Source organism: Pinus tabuliformis, chromosome Q, assembly GCF_031772625.1.
Source record: "Pinus tabuliformis cultivar Carrire ecotype Pingquan chromosome Q, CPIR1, whole genome shotgun sequence".
Classification (NCBI taxonomy): domain Eukaryota; kingdom Viridiplantae; phylum Streptophyta; class Pinopsida; order Pinales; family Pinaceae; genus Pinus; species Pinus tabuliformis.
This window is the reverse complement of record NC_142296.1, coordinates 1,023,483,327-1,023,501,890: the sequence shown is the minus strand read 5'-3', so window position 1 is coordinate 1,023,501,890 and position 18,564 is coordinate 1,023,483,327. Positions and strand designations below refer to the sequence as shown.

Sequence of the window (18,564 nt, the reverse complement as noted above, 5' to 3'; positions counted from 1 at the left end):
GATAGAAGTATATTCATACCTTAGCCAAAAATTTATCAATGTGGATGAAAATGGTGATAGAAAGGATGGAAAGTGCAAAAATGGTGGAAAAAAGTATCGTAAGTTTGCTAAAAATATGATAATCTAGGCACCTATCACCTCCTACATTAGCAAACAACCTTTCCACTACATTCTATTGGACCAACCTTGCCATGGAAAACTAAAGGGCCCACTGCTCTATGCCCTCAATTCGACTACCATGGTGCCATCAACTGCCACATGGAATATCTGCATAACCACAACCATGTCATCAAACATGTGGCATCTACATCACTATATACAATTTCCAAAATTTCAAATTATTAAAAAAATCATATTTTCAAGAAATCATTTCAACTTCCAAAACACCCTGAATTTAACCTTTACAAAAAATTTCACTTGTTCTCCCGACCTGTATTGCTTGAGCACTACAACCATTTCTCTGATACCATTATTTGATGTAGCCCTATGCTCAAGTACACATGAAAACTCATGTTCATAGTGGCATTTTACTTCTAATACCATTATCTAAAATCAAGAAAAGAAAGAAAGGATGCATGACATACATATGATCATGCAATTTCCAAAAAATGTTAAATATATGTGATGAGAAAGATCATAAGCATACAAAAAATTAAATAAATAATTACTTAATGAATACAAAACAAAGTATATACACATAACATATGAATAACTTATCTTTGAGAAAAAATCACCAACTCAGCGCAAACATTAGATGATCCACCCAACTATAGGATCTTTTGTACATCCACTCTCTACAACATACCACCCCTGAGCTAAGGTTATGATTCCACAAAGGTGGGCATTTGGGCCAACTCTATCCCTCACATACAATTGTCTCACAAGAATTATTTTTTCATATCGTCACACAACAAACAAATTTGTAACAATTAATCAACATTTCCCATGTCAATCTCAAGTTTTATCTCTCTTTCCCCTTCATCCCATACACCACAAGTAAACAAATCCCTTTCTCTACAATGCAGACCCTTAGGCATAGTGGCAATTCCATTTCATACATACACTTAAGAATCTTCTCATGTTGGAAAAAATAAGTATTAAACATGCTCACTAACAATGGATATTTTCAATAAAAACTATGCTTCTCTTCCAAAAGAAAGAACATATAAAATGAATGAAAAACCATGAATGAGGAATTCTCAAATGACCAAAAATGTAAGATTAAATATGTATCACATGGCCTCCCAAGAAGTTAACATTATATATATATATATATATATATATATATATATATATATCTATATATATATATATATATATATATATATATATATATCTATCTATATATATATATCTATATATATATATATATATATATATATATATATATCTATATATATATCTATATATATATATATATATATATATATATATCTATATATATATCTATATATATATATATATATATCTATATATCTATATATATATATATATATATATATATATATATATATATATAATTCATTTATGGGTGTGAAAAAATATAAATGAAAAGGTTTAGCCTCTACACCGAGCCTACTTTCCTAGGTGATTATATCCCCTTGTACTTTTTTCCTTATTAGTTTGTAGTCAATGATGTATTTTATTAATAAATTCAAAACTACTACATTGCTAGGCTTTTTGGTGCTTCATTATGTATAAACATACACTATTAAATAGGGGATTAAAACCTCGAATATTACAATATCCACAAATTATTTGAATGTATTCTCGCATATTTTCAAAGAATTAGTTTTGTTGGTAGCCTCACTAGCTATTTCCAAGGTAAAGGGATGTTTCATATTGGTAAACATTATTACTTAAAAATGTTGCATGTACAATCAATTATACCACTTAGTTTAACCAATCTCTAATTTTCCTAACTTTTCAAAATTATTTTTTCTTAGTTAATTTTTTTAATATTAATTAGTTAAAAATACAATTACATTAATTTAAACATTTATTTTTTTTTACTTCAACTCAACCACCAAAATATAAACTAAAAGTGTAAAAAAAAAATATGTGAATCCACCAAAAATATCCAAATTTTAAAATATAACCTGAAATAAATAATATTGATCACATAAAAATGTAAAACCCAAAAAAAAAATTGTGAGTGAAAAATATGATGACAATGAACTATAGAAATTTGGTTTTCAAATTTGTAAGCTATAACACAAAATATTGTTGAGCTAATTTCATAAGCTAGTCATAATTTTCTCCCTAATGTTATAATTTGCTAAGATGAATATTCCATAGAGTAACCTATTATTAAATCTCTGCAATTTGGCTACTTAAATTCTTTAGCTAAAAACAATATCCTATGGAGTAACATGTTACCAAATATATGCAATTCAGATACTTTGAATGCTAGTCATTTCATAGAAGAGAAGAAGAAAAGACTTTAGATGCATATTCTTATATGATGTATATACTTGGTATGGTATAAGTAGGAGACACCAATATTAGTTATAGCAAATAGTTGCCTTGGATTTCAACAACAATAAAATGGATAAACATTATTGTACTTGTATTGATTTCAATAATGATATTTAATCTAAAACAAGAGGGCATATTGATTTCATGAAAATAGATTTAGAATAGTTATGTAGTTGCATTGATTTAAACAATGTTATAATGTATAAACATCAATTAATTTTATTGATTTTACCAATGATAGAAAACCAAAACTATAGGGTGTACTAATCCTATTAATGGTAATGAAAACTAGTTAGAAAGATTATGTAGTTACATTGATTTTAATAATTACAAAAAACAACAAGAAGGTGCATTGATTTTATTATAAAACAATGATTAAGATGTTATTTGGAGAAACAATATTAAGAAAATTGACCTTACACATTGATTTCAACACCAAGATAGTGCAACTTATCAAACTAAATGACTTTAATGATAACACAATACACATCAATTTTAGGTTGAAGTCCACCTTTTTGTTACTAAGGTGTGACTCCTCTATTAGTATTTGCACATTAGAACCATTATACTATTTAAGTATAAGATTTATAAAATGCATAAAACCAAAACCATGCTAGGAACATATAAACGTGTAGAAATAAATTATTAATTTTAGAAAGAGTCTTTAAAATCATCTTCTTTTATCATATGGTCGATATAAAAAGATAGAAAAGCTTGAAATGCCACACAAAGGAAGAGTCTAAATGAACATGACATTGTTGAGATTGCAACAAGATGATGGAGCTTAGTGAAAAGAGTCGCCTTCACTAAGTGGGCCCGCAGGCTATTTTTGGCGCAAGTCTATTTTTAGACTATGTCTATTTTTAGACATATGGATCATGTCTATGTTTATGGATGATTGATCAAGTTGGGAAAAATAGATGGACTTCTATTTTTTATGAAAGTGTGAGTGATCACAGTGTGAGTGATCAAAGTCTATTTTTAGACTGGCTGTCAAAAAATAGAAAAGTCAAATATTATTATCCACAATAATATTTGGACTATAAACTTAATCTTATTCTCTTGGAGCACTTCAGTTTGAGCTACAGAAGTGGCACATGCAGCTGTCAGAAGGAAATACGCTTTTCTTATGAGTCAGTTGAGTTGTTGCATGCATGACTTCAGTTAGAACTCAATCAGTTGAGTTTGGTGGAGTTGATTGTGGAGTTGATGGAGTTGTGTTCAGTTTAGCTTTGTTAAACTGGTTGTATTTAGTCTAACTGGAAAATAGACTAGAGATGAGTTGAGTGAATTAGTTATTAATTAATTCACAAGTTATTAACTCATAATACAACTAATGAATACATCAGTTAACTCAGTTGCATGTCAGTGCATGTTCAGTTCAACAGGGACAGGTGGTAGAGAATCAGATTGCTATCAGTTGTGACTATAGTTGTGCATCAGATCTTGCACAATCAATGGATTGAGTATGCCAATGAGTTTGCTCACGTATTTGGCCCACATTTTAGCCTTTTCTCACGTCCACAAAGAGTGAGTGACTATTTTGCAGGTGAAAAACGAGTTTGGGAAGCCATTCTCATCAGTTCTTGAGCAGGTATTGAGCAGTGGAGGCAGGCAAGCAGTGGAAGAGATTTGGAGATCAGATCTGAGCTGTATTGTGTGCAACAGAGGTGGAGATACTTGTGAGAAGTATTATGCTGTGTAATGTTACATGACTCAATCATTAAAATACAGATAGTTGGGGTTTTTAGCGCGATGCTTTCCCCGGGATACATACTGTGTTAATGTGTGAATGCTCTTGATGTTTTATTGTTATTGATGCTGCTATATTGTTGATCAACGTAGAGGAGCTTATGTATTGTGTATGTTTTCCGCAATAGTACATGATCAGGATAATCTCCATTGAATATGTGTTAAATTATTCAAAATTTCTACATGGTATCAGAGCTAGATGATTTGTAGAAAAAGTTTCTACATGGTATCGGAGCTGCTTGATTTGTAGAAGAGATTTTTACAGGATATCAAGCAAGGATTGATCATCAGATCTACTATTCAGGAAGTGTTTACATTCTATTTCTTCAGGCAGAGTCTGTAATCGGGCCAGGTAGCCTCTGGATTCATCCTTCCTTTGGAAGATGAAATATCCGGTAAAAGCCCATACAGTCAATCTCTGTACGAGAAATATTTTGTTCTCACGAATTCTAGATCAGAAGCAGTTGAGTTGGTTGCTGGTGGAATTCGAATTTGCAGCAGTGTTTTCTTGGTGACAACGCATCAATGTCTTTCAACGGATTGCGATTGGAGTATGCTCTTGAGGGCAGCTCAAACTATATTGCATGGAAGGACAGGATGGAGGCAGTATTGGATGATAACGGGCTGAAGGAGTTCATAGATACGGATATCCCAAAGCCTACTGATGCTACTCAAGCTGATGCTTGGCAAAAGAAGATCGCAAAATGTCGAAGGATTCTGTTGGAGGGCGTGAAGGATCACATTGTGTCCAGCCTCCATGGAAAGGCTACTCCATATTTGATGTGGAAATCATTAACAGAATTATTCCAAAGCAAGAGCGATCAGAGGAAGCTGCCGCTCAAAGATAAACTCAGAAACATCAAATGCGAGAAGGGAGACAGTATTCCCAAGTATCTCACGAAGTTCACTCAGTGTCGAGATGAGCTGGGAAGTGTGGGGGTTACTATCGATGATGAGGACTTGGTGAGCTTGGCTCTCCTTGGTCTTCCGAAGAGTTGGCATTCCTATCAGGACTCAGTCAATGGTCAGAAGAAGTTGCCAGGATGGGAAAGACTATGGTCAGATCTTGTGCAGGAGGAGATCAGGCAGAGTACCAGGGACGGATCTTCGTCAAAGGGAGCTGATGAAGAGAATTGTGCTTTGGCTGCCAAAGCAAAGAAAGGGAAGAGAAAGAAAGCTTCTCAGTCTGGTGCGAAAGGCAAGAAGTAGGATATGTCCAAGGTGAAGTGTTTTCACTGTCACCAGCATGGACACTATGCCACAAATTGTCCGCAGAAGAAGAAGAACAAGCAAGCTGCTGGATCTGCAGGGGGAGAAGCCTTAGCTTCTCAGTTTGAGCTTGATTTTTCATTGATCGCATGCTTGGTTTCAAGTGTGATGGGATCAGTGTGGTTCTTGGACAGTGGTGCATCTTTTCACATGACGGGAGATAGAGATTTGTTCTCTGATTTGGAGGACAAAGATCTTGGAGTGCACATCGAGATGGGCGATGATGGTGGATACAGTGCGACCGGTATCGGTACCATTTCCTTTGAGAGGGAGTCTGGTAAACCCTTTGTATTGAAGGAAGTCATGCATGTTCCAGGATTGAAGAAGAATCTCATCTCAGTGGCGATGTTAGAAGACAAGGGGTATGATGTTGTTTTCAGCGAGGGAAAGGCCTTCCTGCGCAGCAAGACAACTGGTGAGACCCGGAAGATAGGGGTTCGAGTTAGGAACCTTTATCAGTTGCATGTAGATGGATGCGCAGTAATGGCAGGAAAGGCAGAAGGATTGGTGAGCCGGGATGATGGCGAGTTGTGGCACAGGAGATTGGGTCACCTTCACCATGGAGCCTTGAAGATACTGCAGCAGATCACTACAGGGCTTCCTAAAGGCACACTTGCGCAGTCAGATCAGTGCAAGGGGTGTACTTTGGGGAAGTTTGTGAAAGCCACCTTTCACGAGAAGGATAGTCGCGCCACGACGATCCTTGAGAGAATTCACACAGACGTGTGTGGACCTTTCTCAGTTGCTTCGACAGCAAAACACAGGTATTATGTGATTTTTGTTGATGATTTCTCTCGTAAGTGCTGGATCTTCTTCATGCAGAAGAAGAGCGAGACATATTCAAAGTTCTGTGAATTCAAAGCACTGGTCGAGAAGGAGTCAGGGAAGAAGATGAAGGCTCTTAGGAGCGATAATGGTGGTGAATACATCTCGGATGAGTTCAAGGATTTCTGCAAAGCAGAAGGGATTCGTAGAGAGCTCATAGCTCCCCATAACCCACAGTAGAACGGGGTAGCTGAGCGAAAGAACAGAACGATTGTGGGTGCTGCACGGGCAATGTTGCATGATCAGGGCCTACCCCTTCACTTGTGGGCGGAAGCATGCAATACAGCAGTTTATGTGCAGAACCGTTGTCCTCATAGGATACTTGGCATGAGTACACCTGAGGAGACTTATTCTGGTAAGAAGCCTGATCTTTCTCATTTGAGGATTTTTGGTGCTAACGTTTACATGCATGTGACGAAGGATGCCAGAAAGAAGTTGGAGCAGACTGCAGAGGTTGGGATATTTGTGGGGTACACTGATACACCCCACAACTATCGTGTGTATTTGCCAGACAGTGGTAAAACTGTTGTGCGATGGGATATAAAATTTCAGGAGGAGAAAGCCATGAAGTGTTCGCTTGAGAGGGAGCTACACTTGCATGCAGATGAGGAGCTATTAGTTCCTAAGGATGAGCTTTAGGACGTGGATCAGCCACAGGACGAGGTTCATGGAGTGGAAGAGACCACTCATGCAGCGCCAACCATCAGAGGGAGAAAGCACTTGACAGAAGCTGAGCGACTGGCTCAAGATGTAGAGAAAGTTGTAGGACCACCTATAGCCCAATGTAGGCAGAGACAGTCACCTGATCAGTACACTGGATACATGGCTCTTATGAGCAAGTGTGTTGTGACTGAGCCATCCTCTTTCGAGGAAGCTGTGGAGGATCCCGCATGGGTAGACGCCATGGTGGAAGAGTATGATTCTATTGTCAGAAACAGTGCATGGGAGATTGTTCCTAGACCGGAAGGGAAATCAGTGGTGGGTTCGAGATGGATCTACAAAGTTAAGCAGGCAGCTGACGGGAGTGTGGAGAAGTACAAGGCAAGATTTTTTGCCCGAGGCTTTTCACAGATTGAGGGGATCGATTATGAGGAGACCTTTGCACCTGTCGCAAGGTATTCTTCCATACGGACGATTCTTGCTCTCTCAGCGCAGATGGGATGGCACATTCATCAGATGGATGTGAAGACTGCGTTCCTCAACGGAGTCATTGAGGAGGAGGTGTACATTGAGCAACCCGAAGGCTTTGAAGTCTTCAACAGCGAGTCGCATGTGTGCAGGCTCAAGAGAGTGCTGTATGGGTTGAAGCAAGCACCACGTGCTTGGTACACACGGATAGACAGCTATTTCACAGGACTTGGATTCTCCAAGAGCGAGGCGGATCCGAACCTATACCAGATTGTGGTGGAGGGTAAGTTGCTTATCATTGTACTGTATGTTGATGATTTGATTCTAACAGGTGATGAGCTGTTGATACTGTCATGCAAGAAGGATCTTGCTACAGAGTTTGAGATGAAGGATTTGGGCCTCCTTCACTATTTCCTAGGATTGGAAATATGGCAGCGCAGTGGTGGACTGTTTGTTTCTCAGGGCAAGTATGCTCGGGAGATACTGGAGAAGTTCAACATGCATGGCTGCAAGCCTGTTGATACTCCTCTTCCTGGAGGTTGGAGGAAGGAGGATGCCACTTCGGGAGAAGAAGTGGATGCCACTGTTTATCGACAGTTGGTGGGGTCGCTGATGTATTTGGTCAATACACGACCTGATATATGATATGCAGTTAACCAGCTTTCACAAGCTATGGTTAAGCCTACCAAGCTCTTCTGGAAGGCGGGCAAGCATGTATTGCGCTACTTGAGAGGCACATCAGGATATGGTTTGTTGTACAGACAAGAGGATGAGGTGAAGCTATGTGGCTTCACCGATGCAGATTGGGCAGGGAGCCCAACAGACAGAAAGAGCACATCAGGAGGGGTCTTCAGTATCGGATCGACAACAGTTTCTTGGTACAGCAGGAAGCAGAGATCTGTGGCACTCAGTTCAGCGGAGGCCGAGTATATGGCAGCAAGTTTGGCTGAATGCGAGGCTATATGGATGAGGAAGATCCTGGTTGGTTTGTTCGGTTCTCATTTGGATCCTACTGTGATTTACTGTGATAACCAGAGTTGCATTAAACTCTCGGCTAATCCTGTATCTCATGATAGATCTAAACATATTGACATCAGGTACCATCATATCAGAGATTGTGTGCAGCGGAGGATCATGTTACTTTCGTACATTCCAACGGAGGATCAGGATGCTGATATTCTGACGAAGGCTCTCACCAGGAGCAAAGTCGAGTACCACCGAGGCAGGATAGGGGTTGTTGATAATCCATATCTTGTCGAGAGGGAGTGTTGAGATTGCAACAAGATGATGGAGCTTAGTGAAAAGAGTCGCCTTCACTAAGTGGGCCCGCAGGCTATTTTTGGTGCAAGTCTATTTTTAGACTATGTCTATTTTTAGACATATGGATCATGTCTATGTTTATGGATGATTGATCAAGTTGGGAAAAATAGATGGACTTCTATTTTTGATGAAAGTGTGAGTGATCACAGTGTGAATGATCAAAGTCTATTTTTAGACTGGCTGTCAAAAAATAGAAAAGTCAAATATTATTATCTCACAATAATATTTGGACTATAAACTTAATCTTATTCTCTTGGAGCACTTCAGTTTGAGCTACAGAAGTGGCACATGCAGATGTCAGAAGGAAATATGCTTTTCTTATGAGTCAGTTGAGTTGTTGCATGCATGACTTCAGTTAGAACTCAATCAGTTGAGTTTGGTGGAGTTGATTGTGGAGTTGATGGAGTTGTGTTCAGTTTAGCTTTGTTAAACTGGTTGTATTTAGTCTAACTGGCAAATAGACTAGAGATGAGTTGAGTGAATTAGTTATTAATTAATTCACAAGTTATTAACTCATAATACAACTAATGAATACATCAGTTAACTTAGTTGCATGTCAGTGCATGTTCAGTTCAACAGGGACAGGTGGTAGAGAATCAGATTGCTATCAGTTGTGACTATAGTTGTGCATCAGATCTTGCACAATCAATGGATTGAGTATGCCAATGAGTTTGCTCACGTATTTGGCCCACATTTTAGCCTTTGCTCACGTCCACAAAGAGTGAGTGATTATTTTGCAGGTGAAAAACGAGTTTGGGAAGCCATTCTCATCAGTTCTTGAGCAGGTATTGAGCAGTGGAGGCAGGCAAGCAGTGGAAGAGATTTGGAGATCAGATCTGAGCTGTATTGTGTGTAACAGAGGTGGAGATACTTGTGAGAAGTATTATGCTGTGTAATGTTACATGACTCAATCATTAATATACAGATAGTTGGGGTTTTTAGCGCGATGCTTTCCCCAGGATACATACTGTGTTAATGTGTGAATGCTCTTGATGTTTTATTGTTATTGATGCTGCTATATTGTTGATCAACGTAGAGGAGCTTATGTATTGTGTATGTTTTCCACAATAGTACATGATCAGGATAATCTCCATTGAATATGTGTTAAATTATTCAAAATTTCTACAGACATCATCTAATCTTATGCATCACTAAACTTATGTTACATTATTGCTAGTCACCTGAATCCCTTTTGAAATGGTTTGCTTGCTAATATTATCTTGATTATAAATGACATTTAATAAATTTCAAATGATCAAATTTCATTTAAAACATATACATATAGATAATGATGATCAATTAGAATTTTGATACCAATGCTTAATAATAGTCTAATTCATTTCCAATACTTTGATATATAATTTTTTTCTCAAGTTTTACACACTTGAAAAAAACTTATATAATAAAAAATATAATTCATAGAATTAAAATGAAACTAAACTAAAAACAATATTTAATTTTTCCAAAAATATTCATAGAATTGATTTTTTTAATAAATATATTACCACTCCATTTCATTGTCTAAATACTTATGTACTTCATTTTTCCAACCACAATTGAAAATCAATTGTTGGATCAGTGCCATTTCTGTGACAATATATTTACGCCGTAAGGCGTTCCCCTTTGAAACGAATTGCCCCAGCCGTCGCCCTGTCCTATTATTCACCGTAGATTTATGGTGTTAGACGATTGAACAAAAGTTGATCGTTGATCAAAAAACGGTTCATGAAGCAAACGGTTCGGGAAACTGAAACGCGGTTCTCGCTCATGGCAATGGCGGTCATTAGATGCTTATTAGTCGCCCATGTTTTAATTTCCCTGAGTTGCAGTTTGAAAAGACTTTGAGAATAAGAGAAGTCGGATGTTCAGAAAACGATGGATGCGGCAGCCATTGCTGCTGCAGTTTCTCCAACCGCACCTTAAAATTTGGTGACTCAGGAAGCTTCTTCATCATCCCCCGAGTTTCATAATGATATCCTCCAGAGTAGCCACGAGTAGCATCAGCACGCAGATACAGCATCAACCATGGATATTTCTTTGAAGTTCTTAATGTATGGTGAAATACCCAACTCCCTGTTTTAGGATTCTTCTCCCATACCACCGAATAATAAGAGACATTTTTTTGTCTACCTGATTTGAAATCAGCATCGAAATCATATGATCCACAGAATTTTCCTTTCAATTTGCCTGTTGATTGAAGCTTTGATGGATTATGATACACAAGAGGCTGGTTCATGCAGCCTTTGCCGAAACAGGGGAATTTTTTAGGTTTTCTAAAAGGACCTCTCTTTTTACCGTTTGCAGGACATAAAGCTGCTTCTGTATCAAAGTTCCCATTCTTTAACATGATCATCCAAAACTGCCATGGTTTTGATGCAGTACGAACTTCACACAAGGAACCAAGGTATAACTCCTTTTCTACTGCATGAAGGTCTGGATTATTGTAAGATTTGAAGGATGTATCAGGGAATTGTTGGCCTGCATGTAATAAATTGTCGCGCCTTTTGACTCTATGATTTACCCTACACTTCCTTGATTCTGTTCATGACGAAATATACATCAGTAGCATGCTTGCAGAGAAGGATTTAGCAAATAAATCTGCATATCAGAGAATATTATGTAAATGAACAATATTTGAAAGGAATACTATTTAGCAAGCGCATTAAAACTTATGATACATAACATTAAAACTGGTTATGTATGATTCCCAATTTCTTTAATTTCAAAAAACCAGAAGGATGCACTAGTATAAATCGTCTGCGAATGTACGTTTCGCTTCAGTGACACGGAATAAAATAATTGAATGGCGAATCCCATCTCTTCCCTTGCTGAATAAGCCAATTTCCCATAAGCTCACAAAAATCATTTTGCTTTGAAGTTTCATAGATGCAAATATGTACAGACAAAAAATAAGTTGAAGTCTGTACCTATCTCTCTTGATTCAGATTTATGCTAATCCATCAGGGTAAGTTTTATTTTCTGGGTGTAAGTTTTAACAATGTGTGCCATTCTTTGCCAATCGGTTATCTTTCTACCTTTGTTAACAAATTAAGTTCACCAATTGGCCAAGGTTTTCTAAAATACATTTATGGAAGATAGAGCCCAGGTTTACCATGCTTGCCAAATTTACAAGGGTTATTAATAAATTACAGTTTTTTCCTAAAATAGTAGTCCATGCCATACATATATATTTTTATTTTGTAAAGAGGAAAGATTCATCAACTGTACTGTATTTCATTTCTTAAGAGTTCTCTGGTTTCAAGTCACTATATTTCATTTCTTAAGAGTTCTCTGGTTTCAAGTCACTAGGCGTATGTGTGTGGCACCAAGATCCATGCAGTATTTTTTGTAGAATGGAACTTGTAATATACTACAGACCATAAGAACCACGTGTTGCCTATGACAGCAATGATTTATAAGTTAGATATATTCATTATTTAAATGCTAAAGGTGCATCATCTGAGGATAAAAGTAAAAATCTGATAAGTAGACTGATACAGTTGTAGTTGATGGAAAAATAAATGTGTTATTTGCACAATTCTCGTCTATCTTCTGAATCACTAAGTATAACATCCATACTTGAGTTTCTGCATGCAGGCATGAAATCGATTGCAGGGAGTGTAACAGGTGGCACCAAAGACATTCAAGAAATGCTTGATTTTTGTGCAAAGGAAAGAGTATATCCAAACATTGAAGTCATTCCAATCCAGTATATTAATGAGGCCTTAGAACGAATGATTAACAAAGATGTGAAATATCGCTTTGTAATTGACATTGAGAATTCTCTAGTCTCAAATTGAGCTCCGAGAACCAATGTGCAGGATGTGACACTGCTGATTGAAAATCTCAATGGGTTTTTGGCATGTGATATGGTTTGCTATATCATAATGGACGTATGATATGGTCATTATTTATGATTAGCCATAATTATATAGACGGCTGAGGCATCTGTACTATATAGATAGCCTCTCATTATGTATATACACAGAGATAAGCAATCTTTACTATTCACTCAACGTGTTCATTATTTTGATTTTAGTCAAGAAATTTTGTGAGTTTCCATTAGAAGGTATAAATGTTTCTTAATTAATTTTGTGATTATGCAATAATTATAGTTAGTTTCTTGCTTGTAAATTCCAGTATCCTCAGTGACCATTTTTCTACTGAACTCTAGAGCTTCAAAGATTTAATTCCTTTGTCTGATTCAAAGCTTCAAAGATTTAATTCCTTTGTCTGATTCAATAAATGTTGTAATCCGACATCGACACATATGGAGGCACTGGTCTCTCTGCATCTTTCAAGTTATGATCTATGGTAGGGAATGTGTACCACAGGGTCTGATTTACGTACCCGTACTAGGTATCATACTCAGATCATACTCAGGTACCTGTGCCCATAACCTGTCATACCCTGGATAGCGTGGGATATCGGCTAGCTAAATCACCTCATTACTCACTATCATCCTAGATAAGACCGTTCACAAATTCCTTTCGCAATCACACCCCCTCCCTCATAACTCTAATGCTGACAGTTGTAAACAAAGTTAATTCCAACAGAAGCCCATTATGTTGAGTACTACATCACGCAATGAACCCATTATGAAAACTTAAACTTCCAATCAAGCTCTTCCCCCTCTTTTCTCCCTCTGCATCTCATTCAAAACAGATTTTGGGTTCACCTCTAGAACCCCCCCACCATGCCCATTCCATCTGAATCACTAAGTATAACATCCATACTTGAGTTTCTGCATGCATGCATGAAATCGATTGCAGGGAGTGTAACAGGTGGCGCCAAAGACATTCAAGAAATGCTTGATTTTTGTGCAAAGGAAAGAGTATATCCAAACATTGAAGTCATTCCAATCCAGTATATTAATGAGGCCTTAGAACGAATGATTAACAAAGATGTGAAATATCGCTTTGTAATTGACATTGAGAATTCTCTAGTCTCAAATTGAGCTCCGAGAACCAATGTGCAGGATGTGACACTGCTGATTGAAAATCTCAATGGGTTTTTGGCATTATGTGATATGGTTTGCTATATCATAATGGACGTATGATATGGTCATTATTTATGATTAGCCATAATTATATAGACGGCTGAGGCATCTGTACTATATAGATAGCCTCTCATTATGTATATACACAGAGATAAGTCTCGTGAATAGGCAATCGATACAATCTTTACTATTCACTCAACCTGTTCATTATTTTGATTTTAGTCAAGAAATTTTGTGAGTTTCCATTAGAAGGTATAAATGTTTATTAATTAATTTTGTGATTATGCAATAATTATAGTTAGTTTCTTGCTTGTAAATTCCAGTATCCTCAGTGACCATTTTTCTACTGAACTCTAGAGCTTCAAAGATTTAATTCCTTTGTCTGATTAAAAGCTTCAAAGATTTAATTCCTTTGTCTGATTCAATAAATGCTGTAATCCGACACCGACACATATGGAGGCACTGGTCTCTCTGCATCTTTCAAGTTATGATCTATGGTAGGGAATGTGTACCACAGGGTCTGATTTACGTACCCGTACTAGGTATCATACTCAGATCATACTCAGGTACCTGTGCCCATAACCTGTCATACCCTGGATAGCGTGGGATATCAGCTAGCTAAATCACCTCATTACTCACTATCATCCTGGATAAGACCGTTCACAAATTCCTTTCACAATCGCACCCCCTCCCTCATAACTCTAATGTTGACAGTTGTAAACAAAGTTAATTCCAACAGAAGCCCATTATGTTGAGTACTACATCACGCAATGAACCCATTATGAAAACTTAAACTTCCTACCAAGCTCTTCCCCCTCTTTTCTCCCTCTGCATCTCATTCAAAACAGATTTTGGGTTCACCTCTAGAACCCCCCCACCATGCCCATTCCCTCTGAATCACTAAGTATAACATCCATACTTGAGTTTCTGCATGCATGCATGAAATCGATTGCAGGGAGTGTAACAGGTGGCACCAAAGACATTCAAGAAATGCTTGATTTTTGTGCAAAGGAAAGAGTATATCCAAACATTGAAGTCATTCCAATCCAGTATATTAATGAGGCCTTAGAACGAATGATTAACAAAGATGTGAAATATCGCTTTGTAATTGACATTGAGAATTCTCTAGTCTCAAATTGAGCTCCGAGAACTAATGTGCAGGATGTGACACTGCTGATTGAAAATCTCAATGGGTTTTTGGCATTATGTGATATGGTTTGCTATATCATAATGGACGTATGATATGGTCATTATTTATGATTAGCCATAATTATATAGACGGCTGAGGCATCTGTACTATATAGATAGCCTCTCATTATGTATATTGTATCATCATACTTATTGAATACATTTATGGTTTCATGCCTTAACTTCTTCATGGATTTATGTTACTGCCCTTGCGCATTCTATTCTCGTGAACACAAAGATAAGTCTCGTGAATAGGCAATCAGATAAGTCTCGTGAATAGGCAATCGATACAATCTTTACTATTCACTCAACCTGTTCATTATTTTGATTTTAGTCAAGAAATTTTGTGAGTTTCCATTAGAAGGTATAAATGTTTCTTAATTAATTTTGTGATTATGCAATAATTATAGTTAGTTTCTTGCTTGTAAATTCCAGTATCCTCAGTGACCATTTTTCTACTGAACTCTAGAGCTTCAAAGATTTAATTCCTTTGTCTGATTCAATAAATGCTGTAATCCGACACATATGGAGGCACTGGTCTCTCTGCATCTTTCAAGTTATGATCTATGGTAGGGAATGTGTACCACAGGGTCTGATTTACGTACCCGTACTAGGTATCATACTCAGATCATACTCAGGTACCTGTGCCCATAACCTGTCATACCCTGGATAGCGTGGGATATCGGCTAGCTAAATCACCTCATTACTCACTATCATCCTGGATAAGACCGTTCACAAATTCCTTTCGCAATCGCACCCCCTCCCTCATAACTCTAATGCTGACAGCTGTAAACGAAGTTAATTCCAACAGAAGCCCATTATGTTGAGTACTACATCACGCAATGAACCCATTATGAAAACTTAAACTTCCTACCAAGCTCTTCCCCCTCTTTTCTCCCTCTGCATCTCATTCAAAACAGATTTTGGGTTCACCTCTAGAACCCCACCACCATGCCCATTCCCTCTACAGGGAGATTAAAATTTGAATTTTAAAGTTTGAATGGGCATGCTGCATTTGATATCTGCAGTTAGCAAATGTCCAGATTCGTTTACGATCAATTTGACTCTCCGCCACCTTTACCAGTGGAAAAGGAAAAGCTTTGTATTGCAAACGAGGATCCTAGCGGCGTGGCCATACTTCCTTGCAAGAACACCAAGAGACCGTATTGAATCCCTTTCACCTGAATTTTGCCTTCTAGTCTATCTGCGTTACATTGCAAAGATAATTACGTCGTAAGGCGTTTTTACGCCGTAATGCGTTTCCCTTTGAAATGAATTGTCCCAGCCGTCGCCGTGTCCTATTGTTCACCGTAGATGCTGTCGCCGTGTCCTATTGTTTACCGTAGATTTGTGGTGTTAGACGATTGAACAAAGTTTGATCGTTGATCGAAAAAATGGTTCATGAAACTGAAACAGTTCATGAATTTTCGTCTCGCGGTTCTCGCTCATGGCAATGGCGGTCATTAGATGCTTATTAGTCGCCCATATTTTAATTTCCCTAAGTTGCAGTTTGAAAATACTTTGAGAATAAGAGTCAGAAAACGATGGACGCGGCAGCCATTGCTGCTACAGTTTCTCCAGCGACATCGGAACCTGGATTTTCTTCCCCACTCTATGCTATTCTTCCCCACTCTATGCCTTACGGCGTTTCCTTTGCAACATAAGATGCAAATGCTAGTTTAGTAACAACTTGAAAACAAAAATTGTCATTACGCTTCCACCGAGTTTTTGTCGATATGCCTCCCCTCCAGTGCCTTTTAATCCAGACAATAGTAATGATTTTTTCCCGTAATAGTTTGTTGTTTTATCTTTGTCACTATAAGGTTCAGAATTTTCTGACTGAAAAATATAAAATGTTACAACACACTCCGGGAAGATGCCATTTGAAACTTTTGACTGGCAGTTGAAACGCAGCTTCTAGATTCTCGACCATATCTGCTTGTCAACGGCTGTCCAAAATGAAGGACCGTTCACATTGCAGTTTATCTTTTATTTTTTATAATGAGAGATCATATTGTGCATGTTTTTAATTAAGTTGGTCAGAATTAATGATATTTAATTGATATTAGTGGTTGGGGTTTCTTTATAAGATTTTACTCGTTTAAATCTATTGAAAAGTACAATATTGACATGACAATAAACATTAAAATACACAATCTCATAAATAATTATATACTAGACAGTAAAACAACATGTTAAAAATATATATAAAAGTTAAACAATAATATATATAATTTTTATATGGTTTAAAGAATAAGATTAATAGCTACAATTTAGCATAGACTCTATAGCTAATTAATTGATTAAGCTAGTGTTGGGTTCAAGTTTTATCATTATTTGAGAATGTTCCATTTCCACAATCGTTTCGCAATTTATCGTTATTCCTGTTTTTGCACACGCTTCATCCACACCTCCACGTTCAGCACAATAAAAACCACTTCCACACTTCACATTCTGCACCTCTTCGACTTTTGCTATTGGTAGTTGAACTCCGCACTCCGCACTTCTTTGTATGGAATCATATAATACTAGATGTTCTAAGAGCATGGAATGGAGAGCACATCTATATGAAAACCTATCCATTCCTTCCCCTCGATGGAGTCTTAAATCCGTAAAAGCAATCCAAGAGTTCCACTAATCAAACATTTTCATTGCAATAAATAAAATATAATTTTCTTCAATTATGCTTATGAAAAACTGTGATCAAGGTCCAGCAGAATGGCGGAATAAGTGCCAAATGAAATCAATGGTATTGTTTCATTGTGCGGAGATTACAATGAAAGCTTCCACACTCCACATTCTGTAAACCAATGGAGCTATAAAATCTCCACACAATGAAAGATGCTCAACTTAGATGCAAGCGTAAAACTGATGACCTCTCAAGTCTATGCAATAATAAAGTCTATGCAATAATATTTACGCAATAATGGAACAAAAGCAATGGTCTGATGACGCTCTTCCTAGTGTGGAGATTTACATTAATTCTGAAAGGCAACAACTTAAAGAGGAAATAAAAACTACTACTCACCTTCATCTCCTCAATTCTCAAGTTGGTCTTTTTATTTTACGAAGCAACTCTAACTCCGCATGCATTGTTCCCTGTAATGAAAACAATCAAAAGTGCCATCTTCTGCAAGGATGCTCTTCTTCCAAGCTTCCCAACTCTAGGCATGGCTCCTATGCTTGCATATCCAAAAAAACAAAAAACAAAACAGTATCGATATATGCACACAAGAACCCATCTGAGTATAACCCCAATCTGTGAATTACAATGAATAAAATCAACGTGTTTATCTCACAATTCTTTTGGATTCCAACTATTCTAGAGGCCTAAGCACGATAAAGTGACTTTCTTTTGGCCAAAAAAACATTTGGAATGGGAATATAACATAGTAGGGAGAATATGTGATGCAGGATCATTAGAGCTTCCAAGCCATCCACATTTTTTAATAAAAACTACAAAAGGGGTTCAATATTGTAAAGGAATTATAGCTCCTTAATTGTAAATATTGTTAGTTTCTTTTAATTATTATAGAATAGTTTTAGAAAAACTATGAATAAGAAAGATTTTTTCCATAAGGAAAAAGAAAAGTTGCCTTGAAAAG

General features: G+C 37.1%; 1 protein-coding gene across 1 annotated transcript; it reads left to right on the top strand.

Annotated features, from left to right (window-relative positions):
• Window positions 1-10,373: 10,373 nt before the first annotated feature.
• LOC149222987 (putative cinnamyl alcohol dehydrogenase 1) lies at window positions 10,374-12,602 on the top strand. The gene is made up of 3 exons (XM_089383208.1): window positions 10,374-10,823; window positions 11,077-11,176; window positions 12,370-12,602. Exons 2-3 carry the CDS (start codon window positions 11,137-11,139, stop codon window positions 12,570-12,572), a joined length of 243 nt encoding a protein of 80 aa, XP_089239334.1. The 5' UTR covers window positions 10,374-10,823; window positions 11,077-11,136; the 3' UTR covers window positions 12,573-12,602.
• The last annotated feature ends 5,962 nt before the right edge of the window (window positions 12,603-18,564 follow it).